The sequence below is a fragment of the Pygoscelis adeliae genome, unplaced genomic scaffold, assembly GCF_000699105.1.
Source record: "Pygoscelis adeliae isolate BGI_AS28 unplaced genomic scaffold, ASM69910v1 Scaffold233, whole genome shotgun sequence".
Classification (NCBI taxonomy): Eukaryota; Metazoa; Chordata; class Aves; order Sphenisciformes; family Spheniscidae; genus Pygoscelis; species Pygoscelis adeliae.
This window is the reverse complement of record NW_008824421.1, coordinates 1,439,549-1,454,866: the sequence shown is the minus strand read 5'-3', so window position 1 is coordinate 1,454,866 and position 15,318 is coordinate 1,439,549. Positions and strand designations below refer to the sequence as shown.

Genomic DNA, 15,318 nt, shown 5'->3' with positions numbered 1-15,318 from the left:
CCCTTCCTGAGCCATACAGGGAGGGAGTAGGTCAGTGCTAGGTAGTTTGCTGCTGAAATTTGCTCTATTTTTCTGTTTGTCTTGCCTTCCTAAGGTGAAGCTAACATCTACTTCTGGGGAGTTGCGCAGATCCTGGTGAAGATGTTATGGGGGTTAAAAGAACTGTAAGGGGGAGGAAGGAAGAAAAGAAATCGCCTTTAAGGTGTTGCAAGCCATACCCTGCATTCCAGCACACCTCTGGCTCTTAGTGGTGCTGGGTTCTGGCTTGTGATGCTGCCCCAGCTTTTCTTCTTATCCCTTTACTTTGCATTGGAAGGGAGCCACTTTGCATGTCCTGATGGGATGAAATGAGAATATCTTCTAAAGGGGTAATTATGGGTTCCTTCAGTATTTCACTCACTCTGCCTCCGACCCTAAGTATGTAAAAGTTTTTCAGGTGGCCAAATAACATGGTAGCCCCTTTCATAGCTTTGAAGATGCCTCTGTGGGTATATTAACACTTACAGTGAAAGCTTGGGGCCTCTTTCCTCATGGCACTCTCCTGCATTGCCTCCTGTGTTCTTTCTGTCCCGTTGAAAATGGGAACCTATTTTCATAAGTTAAGGCATCTCAGTAAACAATGAAAAGCATCCCAGTTGTTGAGTTTGGCAAGGGCTCCTCCTCTGTGCCAGCTGTTATTCAGTCACGGTGGTTGGCTGTAGAGTTCTTATGAAGGAATCTAGTGAAACAAATCAGGCAGCCTGAAGATTACCACAGTCAGGGCTGTCTTTAGGGGGGTTTGTGGCCTCCTGGCTAGATTCTCATTCCTTATGCACAGCTCGAGTTATGGTATGGACGGGCTGTGTTTGTGAGAGGAGGAAAATACTCTCCTTCAGATCAAGGAGAAAGCCAGCTGGTGACAGCCTTTACAAGCTCAGGCTGTGGTAGAATGATGTGTTCCTATCACATGTTGGAAAAAATGGACTGGCCTATTTTTAAACCACTAGTCCTCTTTCTTACTGTATTTAATCCATGAAAACCAGTGGCACTGTGTTTGTGGGGGGAACCGGAGACATCTTGTGACTTGCTGCAGTGTGGTTTCTGTGCATCACACTACCAGTGGGAATGGCACTGGTTCTGCCATCAGGGACTCTAGTGCTTTGTGCTGCAGGGCATAGGCAAGGGAGGTTTGGCAGGTCTAACCCTTAGCCAAAGTTTTTTGTTTATTTTAATAACCATTCTCAGGAGTATTCTGAGTAGACTGCACAGCCCCTTAAAGTCAGCCAGAAGTTTCTCAGAGCCAGGAATGGAACACTTTCTATTACTTTTTGTGTTTACTTTTGAGGTTAAAAAAAAAAAAAAATTCTTTGTTTGCACTTAGAAACCTTGCCTTCTTGAAGCTGAGGTCCAACGTACAGTCTAAAATCCCTTTATTCAGCCCTTGGCAATGCTGGCTCTTACAAGTGGGGATTCTGACTGATGGTCCACCAAACATACCAGGTAACATGGATTTTTTTTTTTGGCTCTGTGTTCACTTCACTCATATTGAAAATGAAGCTCCTTGTATGCAAAACTAATAAATTCTGTGCCTGTGTAACAAAGATTAGAAATGTCATCCCCATCTTATCTCTGATTTGAATCCCTAAAGACAATTTGACCTCAGAGAGCCTGAGAGCACAGAACAGATGGTGAGGGGGGAAGTAAGATACTGGGACTTGTCCTGTTCTTTTTACTGGTGAGAGCAAACTCATAGCTGTGAGCATGCCTTTAACGGACTAGGGTTAAACCCATGTATTTTTAAGCACAGAAATAATTAAAACCTGTTAACTCTACAGTTCCTAGCTTTATAAAGTAATGCTGTCCAACAAATGGGTTGGCAAAGGAGAAGAATCCCTGTTGCTTTTGTAGGATTTTTTTCTGTTTTTGAATGACACCAAGCCCAGTGATAATGCAACAGCTGGATGACCATCATGAGTATTTTCTTGAGGGCTATCAGACTATGGAAGCTGAAAGAGACAACTGAGGACAGGATTGCCTGCTGTGGTTCCTGCCAAATCATGGCTGTGCACTTACAATAGCAAGCCTGACTGTCTCTTTAACTGGCCTGCAAGGCAAAGCTATGTGTTTGGGACCTGCAAAGGTGGATTGCAGGATGTTTCTAGTGGGAAATACACCAACTCTGTTAATTGCCTCTTGAATAAATAGTTCTAATGTGAGTTGCTGGAGACAGGATAGAGAGCTTTTTTCTTCTGCTTTGTAGTAGGAATTGTTGTTTCCGAACTTGCAAGGAGGATGCAAATTCTTGGAAGATAGCTTTCTAAATGCAGATTACCGATAGCAAATGTGTGACTTTGTTTATGGATACTGTCTTGGGTGACAAACTTCATTACTTTCTCCCTCTCTCTTCCTTTTGTGTAGGGTTGTTGGGCTGTTTTGGCTGGGGGGGGTATGTCTGTCTTGCTTTCAATGAGGTTTCCAGAATTAGTTCTGCTACAGTAGAAGACATTAAAATATACTTGGTGAGAGATACATCTATATGGTCATATTTGATAACCAATAATAATGGGATATTTTGCTGAGACATCTGAATAGGGCGCTAGTAGCTTGTGATCTGTTGCCTACCAGAAATGAGACAGATGCCACACAGTTCACAAGGCAGTAAGTTTTCATTTGCTGTGCTTCTGGTCTGAAATGGAGCAAGTTGTGGTATCTTTGTAAGAGTGGTTTGGGGAGTGGCTGGAGTATGGTATTTCCTCCCTGTTCCACCTGCTTCCCATTTTCACAGCAACTTTGCAGTCAATGCTGAATATTTTCTTTGTATACGTTAGTGAGGGGAACCTTCAGGTGCTATGTAGAGATCATCAATAACTTAGGTAAAAAGTCAGTAGCCTCTTCGATGTTAATGGGTCCTTGCCCTTGTGAAGAATTAATTCGTTTTGTTGGCAGTACAGGCAAAACAGCCAGAATGGCGATCCAAAGAACATGGGCTAAATATTTCCCAGCTCTCAGCAATAGAGGCATCAATTGCATGATTTCAAAGGCTTGTTGTCAATCTTGCACACATAGCATTTGTTTTTCTCTCTTAATGCTAGTATTGAATCACGTCAATTACATTATTACAGTACACTGTGTAAAACATGCTGCTGTTCTGTATAGATGAGTTGCAGTGGATCGGCAATTATGTCTATTATGAAAAGACACAAGTTGAACATTAGAATGCCCATGAATTAGGGGGCAGGCAGCAGGCACTCATTAAAGATTTAATTGCTTTCTTTTTCTTCTTTGAAAAAAAGCAGGGGGAGCCATCTTTCAAAGTGATCAATTAAAGGATACTTCATAGCTAATTGCTGTGAGAAGGGGCTGCTATGTGGAATATGCTCTATTGTAATTCATATGATTGCTTGACGTTTTATTAAGAAGCACATCTTTGTACTGTGGTAAAATTTAATTTTCTGCAGCGTAACTGCGTGCGTAATAACTGCTGAAGTAATGGCTGTTTGGATTTGCTGTGGCTCTTTTCCTTTCTACATGTAATAAACATGCCATAAGTAAGCTGTAATTATCAGGGTCATTGATGTACAGCAAACCCTCTGTGTATAGGTGGCTTATCTAGTTTTTAGGTAAGTATATTGTATATGTGAATAGGAAGGCACAAGCTGTCTGTAGCTCAGCAGGGTCATTAGTTGAATTGCACATCCCCAGAAAGGCAGATCTTCCCTGCTGTCAGAGCCAGCATGGGTCTGAAAGTCACATACTGTTGTACTGCTGCGGTTTGGAGCCGGACCTAACAGTCCTGCTGACCCCCAGCCAGTTCTGTGCCCGGTCAGGTTGAACACCTCAGTTGGGCATCAAGCATGATACAGACATGTCAGCATGGCTGAGCACTGGGTCGGCTTGGGGGTACCAGCCTGTGCTGGAGCCTTTTGGATGTGTGTGGGCTGCAGATGGGCTGTGTCCCTGGGCTGCAGAAAGGGAGGGCTGAAGGTGCTCGCTATCCTGTGTGCTGCTCGGTCTGGGCTGACTATAGGATGTGTCTTATCTCCCAAAATAGGATTGGTGTCAAGTCTGAGCCACCTGCATGCACAGCTAATTGTGTCTAATGCATCCCAAAATATGCAAATGCAATGCATCTCTGGGTTGCTCCATTACCTAGAAGTGCCTCAAATAAAGGGGCATTGACTATATTTTTACTCTGTATAATGCAAGTTACGCTAACTCCTAATTGTAAAACTCCTGTTCATAGCATTAGTGACCTTCTCCATCCCACACAACAGCCTTGAACAGAGGTTCTCTTCTTTTAATGGTGTGACTCACCATCTCTCTCCATCCTGCTTGTGTGCTGTGAGGCGTGTCTGTGTGACAATGGGAACAGCTTAAAGGGAAGAATCATGCTGGGGGTGTTGAAAATGTATTTGTAGCTATGTTTTACTGCTACTTATAGTGGAGGAGGAGGGAGTAATGCAGTAGGACAAACTGGGAATTGCTGCTTATGTTATTGATACACTGTTTGGACATCAGTGTTCTGCAAATAACCCTTTTTCCATTTGTGTTCAGGAAAATTAGTGGTCTGAAACAACAGAAACACAGGTATTGAAAAAGTGGTGTAAATGGCTTAGAATTTATGCATTCTCAAATGCAAAATGAAATCTCTCTCTCTCTGTACGTTTCAGTAAGTAAAATTCCCCATCCAACAGAACCGGTGTATGCTGTGTTGCAGTAACTCTACAACTGTTTTGCACCTGTACTTAACCAGTGACTGTCAGGATTTCTCACTGCCAAACTGAAGTTTACAAAAACATAAACAAAGGTAAAGAGAAAAGAATTGGTTAATGGTGATCTGGGTCACAGCACCCTTCCTTCTGTGAGAGGCAGGCCACAGAAACATGCCAATTCCCTGAGTGGGTTTCAAGAAATAGTGATTCACATTCCCTTCTCCGCCTTTCTGTATGTAACACTGCAGGAGGAAATGATACCTTGAGCCTTGGCATGATCATTTACATTATTGTGTTAGACACACTCCATGTTCTTGCTACTGTTCAGTCAGTTTGTTATGAGGTTTGCACCTTTTGGTTTTGTGTGGGGGTTTTTTTTTTATATCTGTGATAATGCAGGAACTTGATTTTTTTTTTTTTTTTGAGCAGCTGGAATTAGCAATTGGAAATAGGTTCAGTATTAAAAAAATTGTTGGAATAGAAGTGACAAATTTGCTCAGTAGCAACTTTTATGCATGCAAGTATAGAGAGTGATAGATTGCAGAGACCTTCTATGGCTTTGAGATTTGGAAGCTTGAATAAAATAAGCAGGTTTATGACCTTCTTGGAAAGAATATTAGTCATGCTTATGCATATGTTTTTAACTGCTGTCTGCTTAGGTAAAGTAAGATATGTACGATAAGTTCAGTATGACTGCAATTTTAGAACACTGCATCCTTGTAATATGTCTCGTATTCCTGCTTACTGCAGGATTTGGGCATGCTTCCCTACAGTACCAATATCTGTTAGCAGACATTAATGGGCACTCACCAGTTCTGATAAATTTTCTATCTGCTAATGCATCAACTTAAAAATCATAGCTTGGTACTAGATGGATACCCAAAAAAGCATCAGGCTATAGCTGACTCTAATGGGAGGTTGATGATGAGATTACAGAGCATGAGGGTGCTATCTCAGTAGCTATTTTCTACAAACAATTGTCATAACAGTGTAACTGGTGCAGAAAAAAATGTTAATGCTATTGTATATACGTAAGAGGATTCACTCGGCAGTAAGGATCATTCTGTATATGCTTTGTCTTTAGCTCTCTGAAGTAGCAATCTCAGAATCGTTCTGTATATCACTTTAACTCCTTTTTTCCTTTTAAAGTAGCAGTCTTGGGTTAAATCCAAACAGAGCTCAAACATCTATTTTTTTATTCTTATTTGTTTAGTTCTGCTAATAAAGATAGATGAGCTATGCTTCTGTACTCTGGTTGCAGGATTTTCTCTTTGAAGTTGGCTTCATTCTCATGCAACCTATTGTTCTGAACTATTTTTTTAAATCACAAATTATGTCTTTTGTATTAACATGAAAAATGCTCTTACTGCTACAAGAGTTGGTGTAAGTTTATTTGCGCAAACACTAGACTGAGTCTGACCTGTCAGTTTGCCTTTAACTGCAGCCACCATTTAGCTCTTGGTTGTGATCGTGTTAGTTGTCAGTAATTGTGTTTGCTGTCACGGCTGGAGGCTGTGATGAAGAGTGCTTGGAACTGGGGCATTACACAAATAATACCATGATGAAACAGCTGCAGCTTAATCATAATGAAATATGCGTGGGCTTTAAGGGCTGCGTATTCTGGAAATTTTTATTACACTTAATTCCCATGTTTAACCTTTTTAGCAAAAAAAAAAATTCACTGCAATTAGAAAGGAATAGATGTAAGATTATAGTAGTAAGTATTATAAAATAAATCTCATAACCTCCCTGCTTCAGGGAGGGAACATTTTGTTTGTCTTTGCCCCAGGTGAAGCTGCTGGTAATCTTCTAATTTTTCTGATCTTTTAGATGTCTAGACCTGAATGTCTGATGTTGCACCCCTTTCAGCTGAGGAGCCCAGGGCAGTGTATCTGTGTTATCAGTCAGTGCTAGTGCTCAATGGCATCCAGCACTGCCTCTTTCAGAGGTTAGGCAGTCTGGCAGAAGTCCTCTGCGTTCGGAAATCAGAGGGACTTTTGTGTTTACTCTGGGATTGAAATCTCCCTCTTCGTGCTCAGAAAACAGAGAGGCTGGGATCTTGAGCTAAATCTGAGTCTATGGCATATGGTATTTTAGGACATCCTCGCAAATTGCTAGACTGATCATTTTCTGTCAAAAGTAATGTTTCTTTTTGATCTAGGCTATGCAACGCACTGATAGATTATGCAAAATTAACACTTATAAGATTTTTTTTTTCTTATAAGTTTGGTATTGCATTGCCCAGACCTCTAATTGCATTAAATTGATGACGGGCAAATCTGATTACTAAGGCAATCTGCTCAAATTAAAAAATAAAAAGTGAATAGCAGAGAAGAAGAACAAAAACACATGTTATTGGGAAGAAATCAAGTGCAGACACAGAAAATAAAATATCAACCATGGAGGCAGTTATCACAGTTGCAAGCAATTGAAGTAATAAGGAATGTGGTTTAAGGATGGCCTTGAATTTCTAGTTATTGAGGAGATGGGATCTGGTAGTTCTGTTTCCTAATGCTTTAATTCTGTGAAACAAATCCAGATGAGGTATTCCTAGCAGTTCCTTTCTGTACATACAGCTATGTTCTTGAGTTTGCTTCATGTGGATAAAAAGTAACTCTATGGAAACACTTTCCTTATGTTGGGATGAGTTTTAAAAAAAAAAAAAAATCTCGAGATGGTTTTAAAGAAAATGCCACGGATGATGGGTGGAACTTCCTATGGAAGAAGATCTCTCTTGCTCGATTGTGGTCTGATGCTCCATTTGTGTCTGTGCCCAGGCAAACCGGGACGCAGTGATCAGCCGAGCCCCAGACCAGCAGGATGACCGAGCTGTCAGCCTCCGGGATGCTTCTGCAGTCTACGACCTCCTCAGTATCACGCTGGGCAGAAGAGGGCAGTATGTCATGCTTTCTGAGGTACCTCCTCCTGGCTTCTGCTGAAACTTCCACTTGAAACGTGCAAGCAAAGCCTGTCTTTGCAGTAACTTGTCGGGGAGGGTGAAAATGAAGCACACTAGTTGGCAATTAGTAGAAACAGCTACAGACCTATGGCAGCACAGGCCAAAAATGTACACAGAACTGTTTGAGACATTAAAATAATGTATATAAATTTATATAAAATAATTTATACTTGAACAAAGTGGTTGTTATTTGAAGTGGTGGTGTGTGCTAGCAAGCCCCATTAACTGAGAAGAGGAAAATGATGTCATAAAATCACTTGGGCCAGTCATTGTTTCCCCTGATTTGATTACTGAGCCAAGCAACAGTCTTGACAAAAGATACAAAAAAAAAAAAAAAAAAGCTGACATTTCTCCCAACATTTATTTCTCAGTGCTTGGAGAGAGCCATGAAGTTTGCATTTGATGAATTTCACCTCTGGTACCAGCTTGCCCTGTCCATGGTGGCTTGTGGAAAGGTAAGGTTCGAACTAAAGGACTTAAAGGGCATGTTTTCCTCTGTGCACATTACTAGTTTGAATGTGCACAGTCATGTATTTTGTGGGGGTAGGTGCCATCAGACAGCTACATAGGACAGTGCTCTCCTTTTAGACTCCGATTGCACTTTGTGATCAGGTATGTGCATTTGGTATTGAGTACTGTTTTTTCCACATAGTGTTTGCTTCTCACTATCGAGGAGAAAACAGATTTTTGTGCACAGCTGTGGACTGAAAAGCATTATACAGCTGTCTATTCTCTGCAGGTTCAACATAAATGTGCTTAGCATAAGAAAGATAGTGATATCTAAAACTGTCATCAACTCACTCTATGTCTGGGCAGTCGACTTAACCTCTCTTTAAGCTGTGGTTTCTCCATCTGATCAAGGAAATGTTAATGCTTTTTCATAGAAAGCTTGCGAGGATTAATATTTTTGAAGTGCTTGGTGCAAAAGATACTGTAGAAAAAGAAATGATGTGTGAATGTTTGCATGGGCACGTGTTTTAGCATAACTTCTTTTTTAATTAGTATACTATTTGTCAAAGTTATCAGTCAATCACTGAGATGACTGAAGTCTGGTTGTAAAAGGTAGGCAGAGGCAACATGAGCTTTTCTTTATTAGTCTTAAAAGAGTAGTCTTCCTGCAGGAAATGAGGATGGTACAAAATTTAGCCTGTTCATTCTGGGGGTCCCCACCTACACTTTTAGGAGGTGTGAGCAAATTAACGCTGTGTGGTGGTAGACCACTTAACATGGTCCTATATTCCATGCCCATGGAGAGTAGGGGAATCCACGTGGAACTGGGCGGAGACCACCAACCAGCAGTCATCTACCAAATGATAATTTACTACTGGTCCTTTATGGCTATAAGCTGAATTGGAAACAGTGGCTTTGGGGTGGAGATTGGAGATTAATATAGAGTGACATGCTTTTGCAAAGAAGCTATCTTGTGATGTATAAGTGGCAGCAAAGCTTGGAAGGTGTCTGAAGGATTCCTTCACTTCTGTGAGCATAGGCAAAGCCTTATCTTGGAAGACTGTCTGTTGTTATGCATTATTCTTCAAGAAAGTGGCAGAACACCAAGAGAAAGTCTAATAAAGAGCATCAAGGATGGCTAAGGGTATAGTAAGCAGGACTGTGGAAGGACTGAAAGAATTGAATTTTTTTACCTTAAAGGGGAGAAAAAGACTGAGAGAAACAAGTCTTTAAGAGCTCTTAGAAGAAGGGGTTAATCTTGTCTATGATGGGTAGGACAAGATGTGATGGCTTCCAGTTGCAGCAACACAAGTTCATGTTTCCTATTAAGAGGCAAAAACATAAGGATAATGGTACATTGGAGAAAGATTGTCTGTGGAGGTTTTGTGGAGCCTGCATCACTGGGGATCTGTGGAATACCTTAGGCAAATATTGGTCAGCAGTGACCCCACTGTGAGGCACCAGGGGTGTGCTTGGTGGGACCTTGCAAACTCTGATTCTGTTCTGGGACTTCACAGTTACCTCGTACATTGGCTAGATCTGTTATAATCAAAAGGAGACATCAAAGTTTTGACAAAGCATATTAGATCAGTGGGGAGCTGAAGGGAGATGTTTAGTGAGAGAGAGCCTCACAGATTCCTATAGGACTTCAGTACAAGCATTTCAAAATCCAATTCCAAGTATGAAAATGATGGCTAGACTCAATCACGTATAAGGCAACCCGAAGCTACTGGTGGAATACTTGAACAATGAGCTTGGTGCTATGGTGCTAATACCTTGCACTGGCCTATGTCAGGTGTGGGGCTTACAAGTCAGGTCCAGCTCCCCTTGGCATTCAGCTGGAGTTAGCACGTTGCTGCCCTCTGTGCCTTTGCAAATCCTCTGGATACCTGATCTGATGCTGAGGACAACAATGACTAGATAGGCTATGATGCAAAGGCGCAGTACCTTCCCCTAAACACTCACAGGACTTGTCGGGGAGCTTTATTGGCTTTACAGGTTGTGTAACCTGTTTCTCAACAGCAGACAAGGCTATAGCTCTAGTAATCTGCTGGAGAGCAAATCTAGATTTTAACTGCTGATGGTTGAGAGACTGAGTGTATCCAGAGAGTAATTGTGGTTCAATCTTAGGTTAGTATGGAGGAGAGAAGTGGCACCTGATCTTTAGCTTCTAATAATTTGCATGAGAACTCTGTCCTTCTCCTTACATGTTTGCATACCTCTTCAGCTTCCCTAGAAGTTACTGAATATTGGTACTTCAGAGAAAAAAAGAGCAACACAAGTATCTGTATCTCTATAACTGTCCTATCTGTTCAGATTTTCAAGTATGTCATGTCTTTTTGCCTGTACTTTAAATATTTACAGGGTAAAATGGCCTGATCTTGCCTACTCATGTAAAATCTCTAAATCTTCTGAGCCCTGTATGGGGCAGAGGGAATTCCCTTACCCAACGATCCCATCTGTGCAGTATTTCACTTCTAATCCCAAGGTATTCCCTCAGGATTCCTGTCGTATACTCTGCAATGCGTCATCTTGCTAATGGGAGATGTGGCATACATTTTTATACTGCTTCACAGCTTGATAGCAGGACAGAGTTCATTTAAAAGTAAATGCCTCCAGTGTAGCGGAAAGAATTGATGAGAAAACAGTGTGGTCTGTCTAGACTGCAGAATGCAGAGTCCACTTGAGCTTTTGTAGGTAAAAGATCTGTTTTCACCTGTCTCAGTCACAGCCAATTCCTGATCTCATTTCTTGGTAATGAAATCTCACATCCTGCAGCGTTACTTGTTCTGCAGTACAGCAAATCATGCTCATAAATCCTGGGTACAACAGGAACAGTTTTATCAACCTGTAAATGCTGGAAACTTTGGTCTCTCTTTTTTAAACATGTCTTTAGGATTTGCAAACTCTGACCTTCTTAAGTGCTGTAAAATCCTATCTTGCCCTCTGTTCTACACTGCATTTGACTAGTGTTACTTTTATTTTGTATATTCATCATCTTCAGGTTAAGTCAATCGAGTTGAACTTCAAACTATTTTCTTCCTCTGCCAGCCAAAAAATTACCAAATGGTGACTGTCATTTTTCACAAGTGATCAGCCTGAGCGTCAAGCCAGCTACCTAGGCTCATTACTGTTATGTATGCTTGAGTTTACACATTATGTTAAAAAGCATGTGTCTTAACAAAAATAGGCACATCACTTCAGTAAGTTCTTACAGAGCAAGCAAGACCTTAGGACTTCATAAAACAGTGAATGAAAAAGCTCAGAGAAGCATAACCTTCCTGTCTGTCTTCTATCCACTTAAGCAGTAGAAATAATGAAGTAACAGCAATTTCACTTTCCTGTGCTTCTCAACAACTTGCATAATGAGAAAGATGGTGTGGTATGGTTGTTTTTTAACCTATTCTTGGGGATGCATGTGTACTGAGCATGTATATCTTCTGAACAAAAGGAGCAGGCTTATTTAAATGATTGAAATCCACCATGAAATTGGAAAGACTTTGGTAGGCAATTTTAGACTAAATGCTGTGAAAGCCTAGACAATGGCAAAGACATGCCTGCTGTAGAAAGAGAATAGTGAGACATGTCCTATGTCACCAAGTGCAGTTCTGGATAGGCAAGAGAGAGGTTTGAAGCCGGTCTAATGCAGCACCCCTGCTCTTCTGAACTGGTGCTGGAAAACTGAATGCTGAACTTTTCACAGCTGCTTCAAATTGCTTCTGCTTGTAATAACCTTCACGATGTGGTAATATGACAGCCAGAGGCTGAGTGGGCATACCAGCTCCCTGGCTCTGCTGCCATGCATAGACAGGCTGGAGTCTGAGTGGCGAGTGGTATGATAGCCGGATGCCACCTGGCAGAGTCCTCAGGCAAGGAGATGAGCCACTGTCCTGCTGCCAGAGTAAAGTGAGTGCAGCGGGTTGCATCTGCTTGTCTCAAAAAAGTAAAGTGACCTATATTCAGCAGAATGGGGGAAGGAAGGAACAAACTCGTATTTACAGAGTAGAGAAGACTTTGTAGTCTTCACAGTAGTGAAGACAGAGTGAGCTGTTTGGGGCAGACTTGTTCTCTGCTGCTGCTTTTCAGCTAAACAGTTTCCACTGGAAGTCGTGGAGATTACCAGCACACAGCACCCCTGCAGACTAGAGTAGCTCTACTGACGTATCTGATGGTGGAGGCAAAATTGTCATAGTGTCTAGATGATGTATTACAAGCACAAGGGATATGAAATAGGGTCCCTGTGCACTTGCAAGCATTTCCCTGGCTTCGGACCAGTTGGATCAGTTACATGTTTCCTTGTTCAGATTTCTATCCCCTTCCACACCTAACAGCCTCACGCGGGACCCAGCCTCGGTGTCGCAAAGTGTCGCTGGAGCTCTTTGGGAGTAGAGACTCAGAAGTGCATCGTGGGATTGGGCTCTAGCTTAACTTGACAGTACTTCAGAAAGTCTTCTAGCCCTGCATTGTGAGTGTTTTTCTTACCTGTCATACTGCTTAAGGGAAGGATAAACTGATAAAATATGTGCCTTGAACAACGTGAGGCAACACTGATGCCTCTCTTCTACCTACCAACCAAGGAGACAAGATTTGTATTTAGTGACAATGATGTGCCATTTTCCTGAGGGTAGCGAGGGAGGATTCTTCAGGGATACCTGTGAAATTATTCTGTGAACACTGAGTCTACTTAGTCTAAAAGTGCTGGGTACCCTAATTGAGCCATTCAACTCGCAGCAGTCTTACACTGATCTCTCATGTCCAGTGGATGTTTATTATCATTATTACTGTATGCAGTGCATAAAACCATTTTCATGCTCATATTTAGTGTTTCTGCCCTAAAAAAACCCACAACACCACTTGGTTAGTGAATTAACAGCTTTAGGATATGTGTTTCTTGAGAGAAGGGATGGGGAGCGATACAGTCTCAGGCCAGCTGAGGGAAGTCTGGAGCGTCTGCTAGGAGAGGATAATCTGCTCTGACCCCTCACCCTTTATACTCATTTAGGGGATGAAGTGCAGCAAAATGTGCATGCAGGAAGAGCTCAGGAGCAATTGAAGGGGCTGTGGAGAAGAGCCTCTGTGAGAGCCCAGTGAAGCTGGAAGCAGTTACCTGGAGGCAGGGGCTATGCTCCGCAGGCCTTCTGCTGGGATTGCTGATGCTCATTCTGTGTTCTTGGGGTGCCTGGCACACAGCTGTCCACCCCCTCTCATCCAGCGTTAACAGAACACCATCAGCCCAGCGCTTGCCTTTAGGACAGCAATTGCATGACTTTAGAAACAACTGCATCATTGCTGATCATCTCCAGCCCCTGCTAGCCTGTACTGAGGACACCATAGGGACAATGGTCGACATTACCATATAGCTAAAATAGGCTGGCAGTAGGGGGGATTTAAGCTCCAAGCATGGCACCTTGCAAAACTAGGCAGATAAAGCTGCTTTTAACTACACAAAATGCTCCTCTCTGCTCTTATCCCTTATGTTTGTTCATCTTTAAGGCAAAGAGGAAGAAAGAGTCATGCTTGTCTACCTGAATGGTTTTCTTAATAATGTAATGCTTCAGGAGGTATGTGGTGTTATACAAAGCAAAATAATCACATCCTTCTTGGCATCTGTCATTCAGCTGTTTTTCTGGGGGAGTAGGCTCCAGCTCTTCCCAGAGCCAATCTTGCAGTGTCACTGTGCTCCCCTTGGCTGTTCAGCAGTTGGAGATACTGCAGCCCTGCCCAGGGCTTGTGCTGGCAGCATTCTTAGGGTTCTGAAACCAGTCTTATGCAGACATGAACTTTGATTTCTGGATCCCTTTGCAAGTAGCTGATACATACTGGTCATAGCCAAATAGTGACAAGCTAATGTCTGAGCTGCTCATATCTGTGTTGCACCCAAAATAAGGAATACTTCCCCTTATTTAAACAGTGCAGCAAAAGCAGATGTCTCTAACAGTTTCAAGGAGCCTCAAGTTTGACTCAGCCATGCCTGTACTGCCATCATACAGGTTTCCAGAAGGTTAGAAGGAAAGTTATAAATATATTTGATACATAATTCTGCAGCAACAGCAGACGAATTTTATGATTTAGGCTGTTCCTTCTGCTGGTTTCCTTGCAAAAGCTTAGGCTGGTTGCTAGGCAACAGGCACTAAAAAAAAGTACATTTCTCTTTGCATTGCAGGCAGGAACCTTGGGAGCAGCAGAGGCCTCGGATGGCTCCTTAAATAGCATTGCTGGGGAATGAAAGTTAAAATATTGAACATTCATTGGTTAAAGATCCTGTTACAAAGGTCAGCTATGTAGGGGATATTCAATAGTTTGGTTTCCTTTGGTGCAAAAGAAAGATTAGAAGGGGGTGTGCCCGTGTGCTGTAGATAGTACAAAAATGGAAATTTCCAAAGATGCCTGACTGTTGAGCAGAATACCTCAGTGGGCTATATAATTGCCTTCAGGCTTAACTCTCTCTTCTTGACAGAAAGTGTGAAGTGGGGTGTTTGTCACATTAGCGAGGACAAATTTATGCTTATAGAGCTTAGAATTTAAGAGGTACTTTTAAAAGTGAATATTTGAAGCTACGTAACTCCAGTGCTCTAATTTGCTAAACACAGGGTAAAGAACAGGGGGAAAATCAGTCCCCGTGTTGAGAGAAGTAAGTGTCTTAGGGGAATAATGTTCATGCTGAGGGATTTGCAGAAATCTAGAAATTCAGTGGAAAGCTAACACCAAAACAACTAATTCCAGAGTTCTCAATTGCTGGCTCATTCTGTCATCTTCCTGTGTTGGTTCAAGGTCATTTATATCTAGATGGCTGTGAATCCCAGGATACAGGGAATACTAATTCTTGCATAATGATGAAAGATTTCCCCCTTTCCCCACAATCCCTTTGAGATAGTGCAGTTTTTAAAATCAGATAGGATGATGCTAGAAATAAAGCAGTACTAGTTGTGGAGATTCATCTGTGTACTAAACTGCCAGGTGAATTGGGAATGAGGCTGTCTACCAAAATCACCACCTTGAGGAACATTTTTCCCTCTGGCTGAAAAGTATTGCCAAAGAAGCAAAAAAGTAGAAAGGTTTTTGGAACCTTTGGAAGAGAAGAGCAACTGTTTATGGTGTGTCAAGTCTGCCTGGCATGATTTACCGTCTGGAAATTCTTCTTCCTTTTACTTAAATTTATGGTTTCTTTATCTTCTAAATATGAAACGAATCTCTGATGTCCTTCTTTTGTTGCTTTGG

The 15,318-nt window shown here is 41.9% G+C and overlaps 1 protein-coding gene across 1 annotated transcript in view; it reads left to right on the top strand.

Moving 5' to 3' along the window:
* Window positions 1-15,318, top strand: part of TTC7A (tetratricopeptide repeat domain 7A) — a 179,482-nt gene that overhangs the window by 39,427 nt on the left and 124,737 nt on the right. The window contains exons 8-9 of the mRNA XM_009320910.1: window positions 7,469-7,606; window positions 8,022-8,105. Coding sequence (XP_009319185.1) covers window positions 7,469-7,606; window positions 8,022-8,105 — 222 coding nt within the window. The remainder of the gene's footprint in view (window positions 1-7,468; window positions 7,607-8,021; window positions 8,106-15,318) is intronic.